This window comes from Xiphophorus couchianus, chromosome 4 (genome assembly GCF_001444195.1).
Source record: "Xiphophorus couchianus chromosome 4, X_couchianus-1.0, whole genome shotgun sequence".
Lineage (NCBI taxonomy): Eukaryota > Metazoa > Chordata > Actinopteri > Cyprinodontiformes > Poeciliidae > Xiphophorus > Xiphophorus couchianus.
This window is the reverse complement of record NC_040231.1, coordinates 5,807,212-5,823,450: the sequence shown is the minus strand read 5'-3', so window position 1 is coordinate 5,823,450 and position 16,239 is coordinate 5,807,212. Positions and strand designations below refer to the sequence as shown.

The window sequence follows — 16,239 nt, the reverse complement described above, 5'->3', positions numbered from 1 at the left end:
CCGATTTCAAATCTGTAGATTGTGGTGCTGAGTTGCAGTGTTGTTTTTTTCTGCTAATCACAAAAGACTTGAGGTATTTCTTTTACATATTTCTTAGGACCTTCTGTGGGGCTCAGTTCGTCCTACTCATGTGGAGGTCACTATGGGTAACACAGCAAGGTTTTAATGAGGTTGTAAGTATGTTCAATACAATAATTTTAATTTCTAACATGTTACTTAAAAACATAATACTGAATTTGCAACAGAATTTGCTTTTAGGTTACATTGTCCTTAAAAGCTGAAAATAAAGACACTAACTGAAAAGATTGTAGTAACCTTAATGACTACCAGTGCATATTGTTGCCAGATGCTTGCTCATTAAATACACTTTTTGAAATTTGTATCCTATAATAAATTAAATTTCAGAAGATGGTATTATAACACTTAAAGAAGACTACATGTAATTTGACACAAATATGTTCTGCTTAATAAGGTATGAGTTGGGTTGATTCGACTATACACAATATTCCTATTAGATGTGAACTAGATCAGTTTGTCTTGTTAGTGCATTTTGATTACATTTGTTGTGTATTTGTTCAAAATGGCACAATATTAGCAAATGTTTTCAATCAATCAAAATTTTGAAATTCTTGACACTTAACAATCAGATGGTGTTTACTGAACTCTATTTCTCAATTGTTCTATTTGTAGAATCATCAGGGTTCTTCTTTTATTCCAAGCGACAACACAGAAAATTGGGCAGAGAGAAAAACACAGCAAATGACCGCAATCTGAATCTCAAATTAGGGAAAGAAATCTTCTAGTACCTATTGTGTCTATTGTTGGAATGCATTACCAAAGAAAATCTTTCAGTGGTGGAAATATTGGTGAATATTGTGACAAAGACATTACTTGCTGCATAAGCCTATTTTTGTGTTTCCTCTCTTTCTCATCTGTGCCTCTATTGCTCTGGGACCTTTATTATTTTGAGCATTGTCATTTGTGTCCATAGTGAGCACCTGCTTCCATGAAACTGTCCAACTGAGTAAATATAATGTGTTGGCATGTAAAATGCAACTGTAGCAGCGTGTGAGCTATTTGAAATACATTTGAATTGTTCAGGTTATTTATATATGTTCCACTTAACAGAATCTATGGTTTCCAAAAGTTGTTTTTTTTTCTGTACCTTTCATGATGCAGTACCCAGGAGATGTGGGCCTTATAAAGCTGACAGTAATTATTTCTAACATGAATGGCTGGAAAATAATTACTGTCAGCAGGATTTTACATTGTTTGAACTCTGTCTTTTAGAAGTAAATGTGTTATGTTTCACTTTCCTCCAGTGAAAGCAGCAAGATATGTTTGTTTGTATTTCATTTGTGTTACAAGCCTGTGTTCTTCATGTGAATATTTTTTCTTGTGTGTTTTTTTATTTTATTTTCAAGGTCATCCAGAAGACCCATTGCATCTGTAATAAAGGGAGATGTAGAAATATTAAAAACTAAAAATCAGCTATCAATGCTATGTTAAACTTTGTTCTTGAGGTGGGGGTCTGCTAAAGAAAGTTTATTGTAAGTGGATTATATTGACCAACAATTACTGCTGTCTAAATAGACCTTTGTAAGATTAATATTGCAAACACTTACAGTATATGACAATGCTAGTATACAATATATTGTGCAGCTCAATTATCCAGTAAATTTGTTGTTCCTTTTATCTACAAACAACTGTGTTTCATTAGCATAAAATGTAGCTTTTTCCCCCATACACTTTCTAGAAAGAACTGATTTCTCTTATATGAGTTTGTTTTACCATAAATTGTCCCTGTGGAACAACACAAACAATCCCCATGACAAATAGATCCAAAGGTGACAGGACACAAATTGCCAGTGGTACTTAAGCAAAAATGCAGTTATCCCCACCTTATGCTAAATTTTTAAATGCAACAGGAGTGCAGCATGGTGATAGACCTGCACAGTCTAGCAGTGGGTTGCTGATGGCTAAATGCTCACAGACTCAACTATTATACTTCAATCATTTCTGTCAGAGTAATTTGATTTATTCAATATGAATAGTGAATGAGGTAGACGACTACAGCCATACATTTATATTAACCATAAATTCAGCCTTTGTACACTCCCTGCGGACGGACAAATTGCATTGCAGGATATATCATACAGCAGTGAATGCACATCTTCCAAACAACATACTATCAAAGCTGCCAAACATCAAACAAACCATGGGAAGATCTTACTTTGATTTTTCTTTCCTGAAAGAGGCCTGGGGCATCCTAATGTTACATGGCATTTAACATTATCACTTATCATCATGTTGGTCCCTCCTGGAAGGCTTAGTAAATCTGCAATTGGCTTAAAACTTGAAAGTGCAAAGACACATACAAAAACCCCACTTAAGACATAAATGGGGTAATGTGATTGATATAGATGCTTATCCATTTGAGTTATTAAATCAAAAGCAGAAAATGGCTGCACTATCCACTTCTTATAATTGCACATTTTAATAATTCCTTTCAGCCACGTTGCTAAGTGTCAGAAATCAAATAGCTGTTAGTCTGAAAAAAACATACATTAGATGTTTGTCCATTTACCTAAAAATATACTGATAAATTACATTATTGACAAAATTATTTATTTAAACTTTTAAAACTTATGATAGATTCATTACTCACCGAGTGATTTTTAAAATTATTATTCAGATTTATATCTAATAAAATGTCAGTCATTAAAAAAAAAAACATTTAAAAATAAGTTAGTTAAATGAATGTTTAATACAAAAATGTTATGTCTCATGAGCAATACTACTGACATGATTCCAGTAGATGGGCACTGACACCCTCCACAAGAAAGATAAGCTTAGAAGTTTACTAATAAATAAGCTGGCTGCTTAGAGAGAAAGCTTGGGGGATATTTATAAGACTTGAACCATGACTGGAATCAGTGCCACAAAAACCACCAAACGCAAATATTTGAGCTGTAAATGTCTCGTTCCTTATATTAACTACTAAACCAAAAAATTATCTTGTGTTGGCAAAGCAGTAGCAAAACTGGATAGTCGCTCAGTGGTCCAAATGAATCGCTTTAAATGAAAGTAAAGAGAAAAGAAGGACACAGATTTAGCATTTCAACTATTATCCCAGGGCCTAGAAGATATGTAGATGGCACACAATCCAAGTTGCTTGCGGAACAAATGTTAATCTTCATGATACATTAGTTTTACTTATTGCATTGAATAACTAAAATCAGTTACAGTTTACAGTTATTCAATCATACTGAGATGTTTAATTAAATAATTTGTTTTCTGTCAATTGCTTGACAAACAAAAAGTAGTTTGTAAAGACCTTTCTGTCTCTCTGACTGTTATTCACCAACTCTTTTTAATAAAGGTGCTTGGAGCATTTGTTAAAATAAAGTTGTGGTACTGGAGAAATTGTCTTCAAAGCTCATTAATTGTCTCAGTATCTACAATGAAAATGACATGCAGCTTCATTCAAAAAGCCCTGCAGAATTAATTACACAAGGCTATTCACCTTGAAATGTGTCATTACATGAAATCTTCCTAAATCTGCAGTTTTTATATTTTAGCCCTCTTTGTAATTTGTCCAAGTAAGTGCTATTGGATGGATGGAAGGATGGATGGACAGATGGATGGATGGTTTCCATGGATGCTTCAGTTAAATCCTGATGCATGAATTCAACGTAATTTCAGTGATAACAGCTCTTACACTGAAGTGTGAAAACATCATTCTTCAACATCATGACTGCGCAGCAACACCATAAATTTGACAGAGGAGGGAAAGGGGTGATAAATTCATGCAGATGTGAAACAGATTACAGGGCATCTCAAATGCCATTTATCTCCCTCCTTTAGCAAATGGTTCTAACTTTGACACTGAATCAAGGTTCCTCAGCTATCAGATGTTTCCCTTGAGCGCATCAGCAGCATTTTGATATGTTCTGTGACATTTACATAATGAACTGATAAAACGTAAAATAGTCAGAAATGTATAGCAGGTGGTGCTGAATATCCTTCAAGGTTTTCTTTCCAGTTTGAATAAAGGAGCAGGATTTGTGGTTTTATGTGATTGCTAAAGTGAAATAACTGATCCAGGTACTTGTGAGTTGCTTTCTTCGTTGTGTCTAATTTTGAATTTGGCAAGAGTTCTTTCTGACTTTGAGTCAAGAGATTATCTTTGAATACCATCAATTCCTCTACTTTGGTTTCAAAACTATTCATGAGTAATATATCAATTAAGTATCAGGTTAGTGCCAACACATTCATAAATATGCTTATTTCTCAAAATCTTTCCTTTTGAGAAATAAGCACTGCTCAAATGTTCACAACTTTAGAACAACACTTTGTTTAAGAACCTTTTTTAAATAACACCATTTTGTCTGGTATAAGTCTATCACCATCCCACAACTTGGCTTGGAAATATTAATACATTTGTCCACAGCCTTCTTCGTGTGATCCAACAGGTTTTGTGTCTTTTCTACTTTTGTGGTTAGGTCATTCTAAGAATTTAATCTATTTCTCATTAAGACATTTATCTGATGAGTTGGATGTATGAATCTGAAAACAAAATATCTAACCTAATAAAGAATAGTTTATTATTTTACCAGTTTTGAAAAATAACCTCAGTTCCATTTAAAGAAAAATAAAACAAAACATATGATTTTGCCACCATGAAGTTTCCTGATAATTATGATGCCCAGGCTTGTTTTTGTGGCAGACATACATCATGGAGTGGGAAAACTAAAGAACATCCCATGATGAGCATTTGATTAGATTCTTTGTATTTGGTAAAATGTGTAAACTCAACTGGACATCATACTTAATGAACATTTTAATGTTTCATTATTTCACTTGTGCAGGATATGTGTCACATTAAAGCCGAAGAAAGGTTTGAAATGATTGATCAAAGTGTTATATTTTAGCTCACATTGTGTTTTTTGTTGTTGTTTCTATTAGGTGAATGGGTGAGTAAAAGGTTTATCCATGTCCAAAGGACGACTCTCGATTCTTGGAGCTGCACTTGACGTCTTTGCATCAGGATTTTTTTCTTCTTTGCTTTCATTTTCTTTCATTATTTGAATTGATTAACTCAGAATTATTAATGCCTTGAGAATATTCTAATTTAAAATTAATTTAAAATATAAACACTTAGCACCTAGACGATAACGTATTCAATGAATATAATAAACATGTAGAAGTGGCACTATGAACAGATGGTACATAGTCAAAGTGTGGGGTTTTCGAAGGTGTAGCTCCTTGAACAGCTTAAACAGACAAACTTGAGGCAAAAAAGGTGCTCCTTCTAATTACCTTTAGCAATTGTTTTTCAGGCTCAGAGACCATCTCTTTCTGTCAGTCTGTGGTAATTACAGTGCGATTACAGGTTCAGTCGGTAACCCTTTCCCTTAAAACATAAATAACTTTCTAGGATTAAAGTCGAAGCATGGAACAATTTCCTCTCACTGATTTACTTCAAAAGCCAAAGTCTGGTAAGGGAATTGAAGACAGTGACCTCCATCTACCTGTTTTCAGGAAAAGTCTGCAAGCTATTTGCTGGCTTAAAGACCTTAAAGTCCAGCAACCGTGACTAGAGTTCTTTTGACAATAATCAGAAAAAATCAGAGTAATTTTTCTTCATGAGTTCAGTTGAATAGGAATGATTTGTATTAGGTACAAGGAAAAGTTATCCCTTTTTCAACCATTTGCCTAAAAAAAAAGTTGGCTCAGTAAATAATGACCCGCAGATTCAATCAGAACCTTTTCGTTGCCTTTTTACTCCTTCCAACACATGAAGAGTTCCAATCAGCCGGGCTGCATCTCAAAATGTGCCATCATCTTCTCAGGGTTTGAATATGTGATGATAGCAAAGATAAGCTATCGCTGGCAACATGTCAGCGAGTTCAGCTTGAAGATTTTTGAAGGAAAGAGGCCAGAATTTTTAACTCCAATTTTCTGTGTCTCAGTGGGAGTGTGGGAGCAACCTTAGCTTTGGAGCTGACTTCAGAGCTGATGAAAAGCTCCTCAACATCAAAAGCTCCCAAACTCAGTGTTCTCTTTGAGGGCTTTAGATATCTAACTTCACGTGGTGTTGACTACTCAGATTAGTCCATTATTGCTGATGCAGTTAAAGCCTAAGGGGGAGTTTCCAGTAATACAATTCCCAAAGTAATACTGAAGCATGACCCAAAATTAATTATCCCCTCAAATTCCTTAATGCTGTGAGATGTGACTGCCACGATGGGGAATTGTAAATAATGAAAACATTTTTAACTCTAGAGCAAGAGTTATTTAAAATATACCAGAAACCTATGAAGTTTTATTTAATCACCACAGAAAAGTTTACTTTTTTCTCTCCAAGTTACCAAGTTTATTATGAGTAACTAAAAGTCCAGCAACAATTTTCTTGTCATAATTTTTGATGCGTTTATTCAAGTACAAACGATTTAAATGAGTAGACAATGAATGAATGGAGAGACACCATTCTTTGTAAAAGTTTTAGGATCCCTTGAATACGTTTCTCTTTTTTTCATGTAATCATAAAATATATTTTTCAGACTATTGCTTTCAATGTTTTTTTTTCCATAAAGAAAAATCTGAAAAGTGGGACATGCATTCATATTTAACCGCTTTTACTCTTTTGCCCCTAGATACAATTAATTGCAGCTAAACTCCTTCAAAGTTCACTTATTTAGTAAACGAAGTCCAACTGTGTGAAATGTATTCCTTGATAAACATGAAAGAAAGTGTTCTGGTCAGACCAAAACTGAACATTTAGCCTACATGTAAAAAGGAATATGATGGCTTAGGTCAATTCATATTCAAATTTGAGTATGACCTAATTAAAGTCCAGTCAAAAGTTGAAAACTTGTGTTTGCAGAAGCTCGCTGAGCTTGAACTATTTTGCAATTAAAGATGGGTAAAATCTTTTATGTATAGATGCACATTTGGTAGACATCTACTCAAAACTGTAATTGCAGTAAAAAGTTCTTTTATAAAGTATCACATCAGCCTTTCCAAAGGTAGATATCTGGAGGGCTCTCATTATTTATGAGCTTTCTTTTTGCACACCAACATCAGCAAACTGGTCACAATAAAAATTCGCTCAAACTTAGATTTCACTTCAGAGGTCTGACCTAGAGTCTCTCTGTTACAATAGCAGTTATCAAGCTGCCCACATTATCGCTGTAAAAATTTAAATAATTCCATAAGCCCTACAAGAAAAGGTCGAGAGTTTCAACGAAACAACCACATAACTATAAACGCTGCGATTACACAGCAAAAATCAGCTGTGATGCGAGCATGTCATCAGGATGCCTGCCAGACCCGCTGTCTTGTACAAGACTTCACGGCTAAATTACAGCATAAGCTTCGGTCAGCAGGAAGGTAAAAGGCAGCAGTCAAAAGCTCAAGGCTTCAATGAGGATGTGAACTCCCTGGACTGTGCTGACTATGGCAACTGGCAGCAGAGTCGAAGCACGAAGAGATGAAAAGTGACAGCGAAAATGACACAGTGACACAGACGAACCTCACTCAAAGCTGCTCTCGCTGCAACTATAGCTCCTCAGATTGCACTGCACAGCAATCAAATGGCTGACAGTTAGTACAAGTTGCTCTGAAATTCACTAGACAGGCAAAACCAAGCAAGTTTATGTCCATGTCTGAACTCTAGATGAATGTATAAGTGACAGATAGAAAGAAGAGTTAAAAGCTGTAGCACTTGCTGAGATCGCCTGGAAAAAAGACTGCAGATGCAAACAAGTACAAATTGTTATGAGAGACTAATTCACAAACTATTGTTAAAAGTTACATCGTAAATGGTCTGCAATTTGAACCTAACTTCAACTGTTATGAACATTCCTTCCTGAAAATGTGATTATAACAAACCTTAATTTTAGCTGCTAATGCTGTCAATACATAATGTTCACACTTAATATTGGAGGGTGGCAAGTCAACAAAAAGTATACAGATAAAAAACTTTAAATCTTTTCCCAAGTTTATTAAAACAATAACATACCCAAGGCTGAGTAGAACCTCAAAACAAATTCCCCAAAAACAGATTTTTCTAATTTGTTTTGTGTATTTCTTTTGTTTAAATATCTTAAGCTTAAGTTTGGCGAATTTTTAAGCTGTTATCTGTTTTGTTGTATTGTTTGCTTACAAGTCCTGATCATAATCTCTTTTGAATTCCTCCAAGTCTGTTATCAGAAACAATAATATGGAGCGCAGAAATTACTGCCTTTGTAAAACAGAAAAAGCCCTTACCTCTTCAGCATATGCATCGCAAAGTTTGTTTCCAGAGAGTAGTTTATTTTTTAGGCTCTTGTTCTGAAAAACAGAAAAGAAAAAAATGGCATTAACTTCTGGACAGTATGTTCTCTTAGCTTCCTTTTATTTAGCTTACAAAAGCACTTTGACTCAGTGTGCTACCATTTGTCCAGACCCACATTTTGCTGCAAAGGAACATTGGCAGAAAGTGCTTGGTTAGTCCTCATTTTCAGGCAAGACCAAAGAGCAGTCACAGATGCAATTGTTTAAAGGATTCACAGATATAAAAGCTTTTGAAAGGAGAAAGGTGTAGTTCAGGGTTTCACCCTAGTTCAACCTAGAATTAAAATCATTTGCAAACCAGAGGACAGATGAAAGGTGTGAGTTTGAATATTAAAATCTTGCGGTATCTCATAGATGCACTAGAGCAAATTGCAAAAGCCCTCATATTTGAAAAGATTTGTTTCAAATATGAATAATCCTTTGTAAATCTCTGTAAACTTAAATAACTCATAAACATGTTGAACCTTTTAATTGTATCTGTCATGATGAGTTTTAATTTACGAACCCACATGCAAGAACACAATCAGAAGAGACCGATAGATGTACAATAATCAGTTTTATTGAAGTCAGGGGAGGGGTCAGGACGCGGCTCCTGGTGCTGATGACCGGGTCGTCCTGCTACCAACAGGAGAAGCAGGGTCAGAGCAGTAAGGTGACAATCCTTCGGGAATACTCCAGAGTCTGTCTTACTTGGAAATGAAGGGGGTTCCACCAGAGAGGGATCGACGAGAGGAAAGGGTGCACACACGAGGGGTGGCTTCTGACCGGTAGCACCGACAGCGTCGAGGGAGGACACAGGAGGTAGGTAATCCACAACGAGGGGAGCACAGGCGCACACTGAACTCGGGGAGGACTGTTCTTCGCCAGAACCGCGAGAGAACAGCAGGATATCTGACGAGGAAGACAACAAAGGGTTAGAGCGGAGCAGATCACAGAGAGCCTAGTTCTGGAACGAGTTGTTACCGAAGTAAGCAAACACTCAGGCGATGAGACGGAGAGGAGCTGCTGCTTAAATCCATAATCCACGCCCTCCAAAACAAGCTGCAGGTGTGTAGACGGGTTGAACTCAGCAGCCTTCCAGGGGCTCTGTATGTTGGCGACCTCTGGTGGATGTCGTGAGGAATGCCGGTTCCAATGGCAGAAAAAAAAAAAACTCAAACCAAAAGAAAAACCAAAAGAAAAACGGAAACAAAATGCAGACCCTGACAGTACCCCCTCTCAACGGACGCCACCTGGCGGCCGAGCAGAGGACGAGGGCTGAGAGTCCCAATACTCCCTAATGAGGGTGTCATCCACAATGAACGATCCAGGGACCCAGGAACGTTCTTCAGGGCCGTAGCCCTCCCAGTCGACGAGGTACTGGTAGCCCCGACCCCGCCGCCGGGAGGCCACTAGCCGACGGACGGCAAAAATGGCGTCGCCCCGCCTGTCCAGGGAGGGAGGAGGGGGTTCGGCCGGAGGGCAAAGTTCACTGGAGAGAACAGGTTTAATGTGAGACACATGGAAGGTTGGGTGGATACGCATGGATGAAGGGAGTCGGAGTCGCACAGCCGCGGGACCCACGAGCGCCAGTATCTCGAAAGGACCGATGAATCTAGGGGACAACTTCCTGGACATAGATTTAAGGGGAATGTCACGTGTCGACAACCATACCTTCTGTCCCACGGAGTATGTCGGGGCAGGGATCCTACGTCGGTCAGCGAGTCGTTTATTACTGGCGGATGAGTTGTTGAGGGCGGAGACGGTGTCCTTCCAGATCTTGTGACTCCTGCGAATGTGGTGCTGGACCGATGTGACAGAGATGTTACTTTCGTCACCCAGGAGGAGAGGAGGTTGGTATCCCAGGACTACTTCAAAGGGAGAGAGACCAGTAGCTGCAGACGTGTGGCAGTTATGTGCATACTCTACCCACGGAAGGTGTGGAGCCCAATCATCAGGGTTGGTAGAGGTGAGACATCGCAGGGCGGCCTCCAGCTCCTGGTTCATCCGTTCAGTCTGCCCATTGGTTTGGGGATGATACCCGGAGCTGAGAGATACCTTAGCTCCCAGGGCGGAGCAGAACTGATGCCAGACCTGCGAGATAAACTGGGGCCCGCGGTCGGAGAGGATCTCCTGGGGTATCCCATGCAGCTTGAAAACATGCTTGATGAGTAGCTTAGCTGTCTGAGCAGCGGTGGGTAGTTTGCGTAGGGGGACAAGATGACAGGCTTTGGAAAAACGGTCGATGATTGTGAGAATAGTGGTCATACCTTTGGACCTTGGGAGTCCGGTGACGAAGTCGACAGCGATGTGGGACCATGGTCGTCCTGGTATGGGTAACGGCTGTAGGAGGCCAGCAGAGGGTCGGTTGGACGACTTGTTGCGTGCACAGACTGCGCAGGCGGAGACATACTCCTTAACGTCCTTGTGTATGGATCCCCACCAAAACCTGCGATTGACCAACCCTATGGTGCGACTGACTCCAGGGTGAGCGACGAACTTGGAGGCATGAATCCATTGTAGGAAGCGGGCACGGACAGCGGAGGGAACGTACTGTTTACCTGGAGGACAGGCTTCAGGAGGAGGCTCGGTCTGGTGCGCTTGGCGGAGGATGTCCTCCATCTCCCACGTTACTCCTCCGACTGTGCAACTAGGCGGGAGAATGGGAGCCAGGCTTTCCTCCGAATTGTCAGGGGAGTGTATCCTGGACAGGGCATCTGGCTTTACATTCTTTGAACCTGGATGATAGGAAATGGAAAGGTTAAAGCGTGCAAAGAACAGAGACCAGCGAGACTGGCGTGGATTGGATCGTTTAGCTGACTGGAGGTAGGACAGGTTCTTGTGATCGGTCCAGACTAGAACGGGGTGTTCTGCTCCCTCCAGCCAGTGACGCCACTCCTCCAAAGCCAGTTTTATGGCCAGCAATTCTCTGTCTCCCACATTGTAGTTTCTCTCAGCTGGAGAGAGTCTGCGGGAAAAGAAAGCGCATGGGTGTAACTTTTGATCCTGCGCAGTGATCTGGGACAGGACGGCGCAGATGGGAAAACAGAAGACTGGTTTGCGTCCTGAGGTAATGAGTTCTGTAGGAAGTTTGAGAGTTCAGTTAATCGTCGGTTAGTTTCGGCTTGGTGATTTCCCAGCTCTCTCAGAGCTGCATCGTGGGACTGAATAAGGGCTTGTTGGTCTGATAACGCTCTTCTGATCGCGTCTGCGGAGGTCGTAGCATGGCCTGAGTGTTCTGTCATGATGAGTTTTAATTTACGAACCCACATGCAAGAACACAATCAGAAGAGACCGATAGATGTACAATAATCAGTTTTATTGAAGTCAGGGGAGGGGTCAGGACGCGGCTCCTGGTGCTGATGACCGGGTCGTCCTGCTACCAACAGGAGAAGCAGGGTCAGAGCAGTAAGGTGACAATCCTTCGGGAATACTCCAGAGTCTGTCTTACTTGGAAATGAAGGGGGTTCCACCAGAGAGGGATCGACGAGAGGAAAGGGTGCACACACGAGGGGTGGCTTCTGACCGGTAGCACCGACAGCGTCGAGGGAGGACACAGGAGGTAGGTAATCCACAACGAGGGGAGCACAGGCGCACACTGAACTCGGGGAGGACTGTTCTTCGCCAGAACCGCGAGAGAACAGCAGGATATCTGACGAGGAAGACAACAAAGGGTTAGAGCGGAGCAGATCACAGAGAGCCTAGTTCTGGAACGAGTTGTTACCGAAGTAAGCAAACACTCAGGCGATGAGACGGAGAGGAGCTGCTGCTTAAATCCATAATCCACGCCCTCCAAAACAAGCTGCAGGTGTGTAGACGGGTTGAACTCAGCAGCCTTCCAGGGGCTCTGTATGTTGGCGACCTCTGGTGGATGTCGTGAGGAATGCCGGTTCCAATGGCAGAAAAAAAAAACTCAAACCAAAAGAAAAACCAAAAGAAAAACGGAAACAAAATGCAGACCCTGACAGTATCCATCACTATGCAATGTGTAATTCACAACAAAAGAATGCAACCCAAACTTTTAAAAATGTGACTCTTTACTTTTTTAAATGTGTTATTTTCTCACTTGAAATCATAGTACAACAAAATAATTCATAGTTAAGTCAGGAAAGACCCAGATTTTCTAACAGGAAGGTCACATGTCAAGACAGCAGAGAATTCTGGCCACAGGCTTGATGTGAGATGACACGCCACTAAGATCTTTTTCTCTGAAGTTGGTCTGAAAAGATCCGCTCCACATTCTTTAAGGGGGGAAATTTGCAAATGGCACAGCTGGGAGAGAGCATGCTGAGGCAGAAGAAAATAAAGCCTGAAAGTGATAAGAGCAATTTAAGAGGAATGGAATTTTTCTTTATAATTGGCAATGATCTGTTAGTATGAGTTTTGCTTAAGTAACTTAATGCTTAGCCTAAAACACATTCAGATCTTGAGATGACCCAATAAAACAGCACAATCAGCCATGACAAAAACTTCACCAGGGTATTTGGGGAACTAAAATTGGACTGGTCCCAGCATCTGCATTAGCCTTTTAGACGGTATCTGTTGTGATTTAAAACTGAACTGACTATACCTCAGAGATGTTAGGAATGAATGCTGCTTGGTAAAAACTGCATAATTCAGGAAATATGATACATTATACAATGTAAATACAAGTTTTACATTTGTTCATTTTTTCTTTAGTCTGCAGATACAAAACAGCAGTATAAAATCACAGTATCTGCATGCTTTCATAATTTTGTTGTTTTGTAAGGCTTTGATGTTTTTGGATGCTCTGTTACTCTTCTCTTTCTCTTAGTTAAAGCTGAATAAATGTACATATGGATGTCTCTGTAGTGTTTCTGTAAATCCTCTAATTACCTTCTAGTTAAAGCCCTTTGTAGAAAAATATGGGGCAAAAGATGTTGGAAGCTCTTTTGTTGTTTAATTCAGCTCTATTCATTTTAATGTAGTCTTTCTGTATGGTGTGAAATCATAGCACATTATATCAATTCAGTTTATATACATAACTTTACATTACATATATGAACTGAATCTATGCCTTCAGTTTATGTACATAAACTGTGTCAATCATACAGACTGTACAGACTGTCTGTATGATTCAGTCTGTATGATTGACTGAATCATACATACAGTCAATTACAAGTATTCCCGTTTGATTCTAGCTATAAAGCACTTCATTCAAGTTCACTATATTATGTCAATATGGAAAATATTGGGAAATCCAGCTGATTGCATAGAGTTGCTAATTTTGCAACAATCACTCCACCTGAACAAAAATATAACAGTGGACTGCTATTTCCATCAAGTCATTAATTTTGCAGCAATATTATACTGGACCTTTATATTTTGATAATGGAGATGAGAAATAGGTTAGATTCATGTACTGTCTGTTCATTGTTTCTAAATTATCATGTCTAATGTTTGCCAGCCTCACGCCAGCTTTTGGGTCCTCCTCAACAACATACAAGAGATTTACCATATGTGTTTCAGAACTTTGGATCTTTTTTTCGCTGAAGTGAAAGGGGTGTGAATAAAAACAGGATGTTAAGATGGCATCTACACACATACATAAAAAACACTCAAGAGATTTTCAAATGTTTGTGTGAGGATAACAACATCAAATAGAGCCTTTTCACACAAAGGTGAGTTGGATAGACATGCGATTGTGTTTTTGAAACCACAGGGAGAAAAATGTTAAAAGAGATCAATTTGCCCCTAGAAATGCATGTTTGACTGATGTGTTTTAAAGCTGTATACCACATGGACACAGCTACTCTGACATAAAATGAACAGTCAGAATCAGACTTCTCGATGAAACATATGCAGTAAAAATATGCTGTTGGTGGGGAAAGTGTCTAGAGATAGAGAAATAAATAAGTCACAATTCCCAACAAAGATGAAACAGTCCAGTGGCGCTGTATTTGCACACACTCCTCACCAATATGTGGACAGATTTTTGGAAATATTAACAAGTTTCTGGAAAAAAAGTCTAGCTTTATCAATGTTAGGCCATATTTTTTGAAGCTGTCATGCATATTGCACGTGACGATTTTGGAATACTTTATCACAACTATACACATACGGTGTACCAGACTCCTCAATAAACACACTAGAGGCGCACTGAGCTGAGGTAATGAGCTGCATTGGCAGCTGTTTTGTGATTCAGTGAGGCAAAACTGCTCAAGCATCACTTCCACACAAGACTACCTTCTATCGTCCCTACAGTGGGACCACCATCTGAGGACATGTGGAACTGGCAACTATCGTAAAATGTGAGATAGCTTAGCCTCAGGACATACCGAGAGTGAAAATTAGATCTTTTGGAATCAGAAAGTCAAAGAGCATTATGCAAAATGAAACACACTGAGCTGCATGTGTCATAACGTGTTATTCTTTCAGCACTGCCATCCTCTGGATCTAAAAAATTTGGCTACTGCTTGCTAATTCATTTATTTTCTCTGCTATCTTTATCTACTTCAGGGAAACTGTGGGGTGGCGGTGGGATGTGTGTGCATATGTGTGAAACATATCCCATCTGTCATCGGGTGAAAAGCAGAATATATAGTGAACAGAAAGCCACTAGGTCACAAGATCGAGATAGAAGCACATGAGACAACTTATTTACGTGCATTCAAAGATTAACCTAGAATCACAATTTATATGCATGAATTTGGATTGTGATAGAAAAATAGAGTAAGGACATGAACTCAATCAATAAATAAGGGTCTTGCCAAAATATTGACTTGCAAATTATTGTGCACAAACCTTTAAAAATGAGCATTCTCATGAATAGTGTTAACTTTTTGGAGACATTTTGGGAACTTGGAAATGCTTGTTTTACATGACAAAGTTAATTTATGGAAAAAGGGCACCTTTAACGTGAGAAACTTCAATGTGGGAAAGTTTTAGCATGAGTGTGGTTCAGGTTGTCAGATACACAATATTTCTGTGGGGACTGGTTACTGATAATGCATGCTTCTCCTTTTAAAATCCTCATTTAAACTTCTCATAAAACAACAGCTCATACCATTGGCCATCAAATCTTCCTAGATTATGCCAAGATGTTATTGTGTGGGAGCTTGATGCAGGCAAGAATTTCGACCAGTTGTGGATTTGGAGGTACAGCACAAAAAAGCAGAGGAATGAAGCCACAGCTAAATAAATTCTGTCACTTCTAACATGTCTCTCCAACAGGCAAATGTAGTCCTGTTGACAGTGCAGAAAGTTTATTGCTTTATGTGACAGACAGTTTTATCAAGAATCGTCACAATTGAAGAATTGTGACATTTATTAAAGAGGAATACCAACCATGTAGTGCTTAAAGGGTGGCTGAAATCAAAAATGTAGATCAAATAGGATAACTTTAAAGGAGAGGGGTGTTATGCAGAATTTATTATTTTGAGCTGCATATTATGCTCTAATACTATTCTCCCATAAAAAAACATACAGAAAAATTGCTTTGATTCTTTCAAGCATGCATGTTTGAAATATTCTTGAATTTCTGGTTCACTGTAGCAGTGCAGCACTAAATGCCCTTTGATAGTCATTTAGTGTGTTAAGTTATACATAACTTATTATCCCCATCCTATGTTGGGAATTACTGATCTTATCACTAAACACAAGGGTAAGGGAATTTAGTGTTCTATACTGATCTTTGCAGCCAGATTTTGCAGTGCTCAACACTCATCAGTGTAGGATCCTTTCAGCCTTAGTGTAAAGTGTGAGAAAGTAACTCTTCAACAAACAGGTTTTTAATTTAATCTCAGTCAAGTTGTTCTGCCATTCACACCACTGAGTGTGAAAGTCACACGCATAATAAATTAATTCATTTATCATTTACATATTAAATATCCCTTCAAAGCTGTTTCCTCACAAATGTAGAGAGTTTTAAAATATAAAAGTCCATGTGATGCTAATATT

General features: G+C 39.0%; 1 protein-coding gene across 1 annotated transcript in view; it reads right to left on the bottom strand.

Moving 5' to 3' along the window:
* Positions 1–16,239, bottom strand: part of luzp2 (leucine zipper protein 2) — a 161,492-nt gene that overhangs the window by 31,396 nt on the left and 113,857 nt on the right. The window contains exon 6 of the mRNA XM_028015199.1: positions 8,275–8,337. Within this exon, the coding sequence (XP_027871000.1) occupies positions 8,275–8,337 (63 nt within the window). The remainder of the gene's footprint in view (positions 1–8,274; positions 8,338–16,239) is intronic.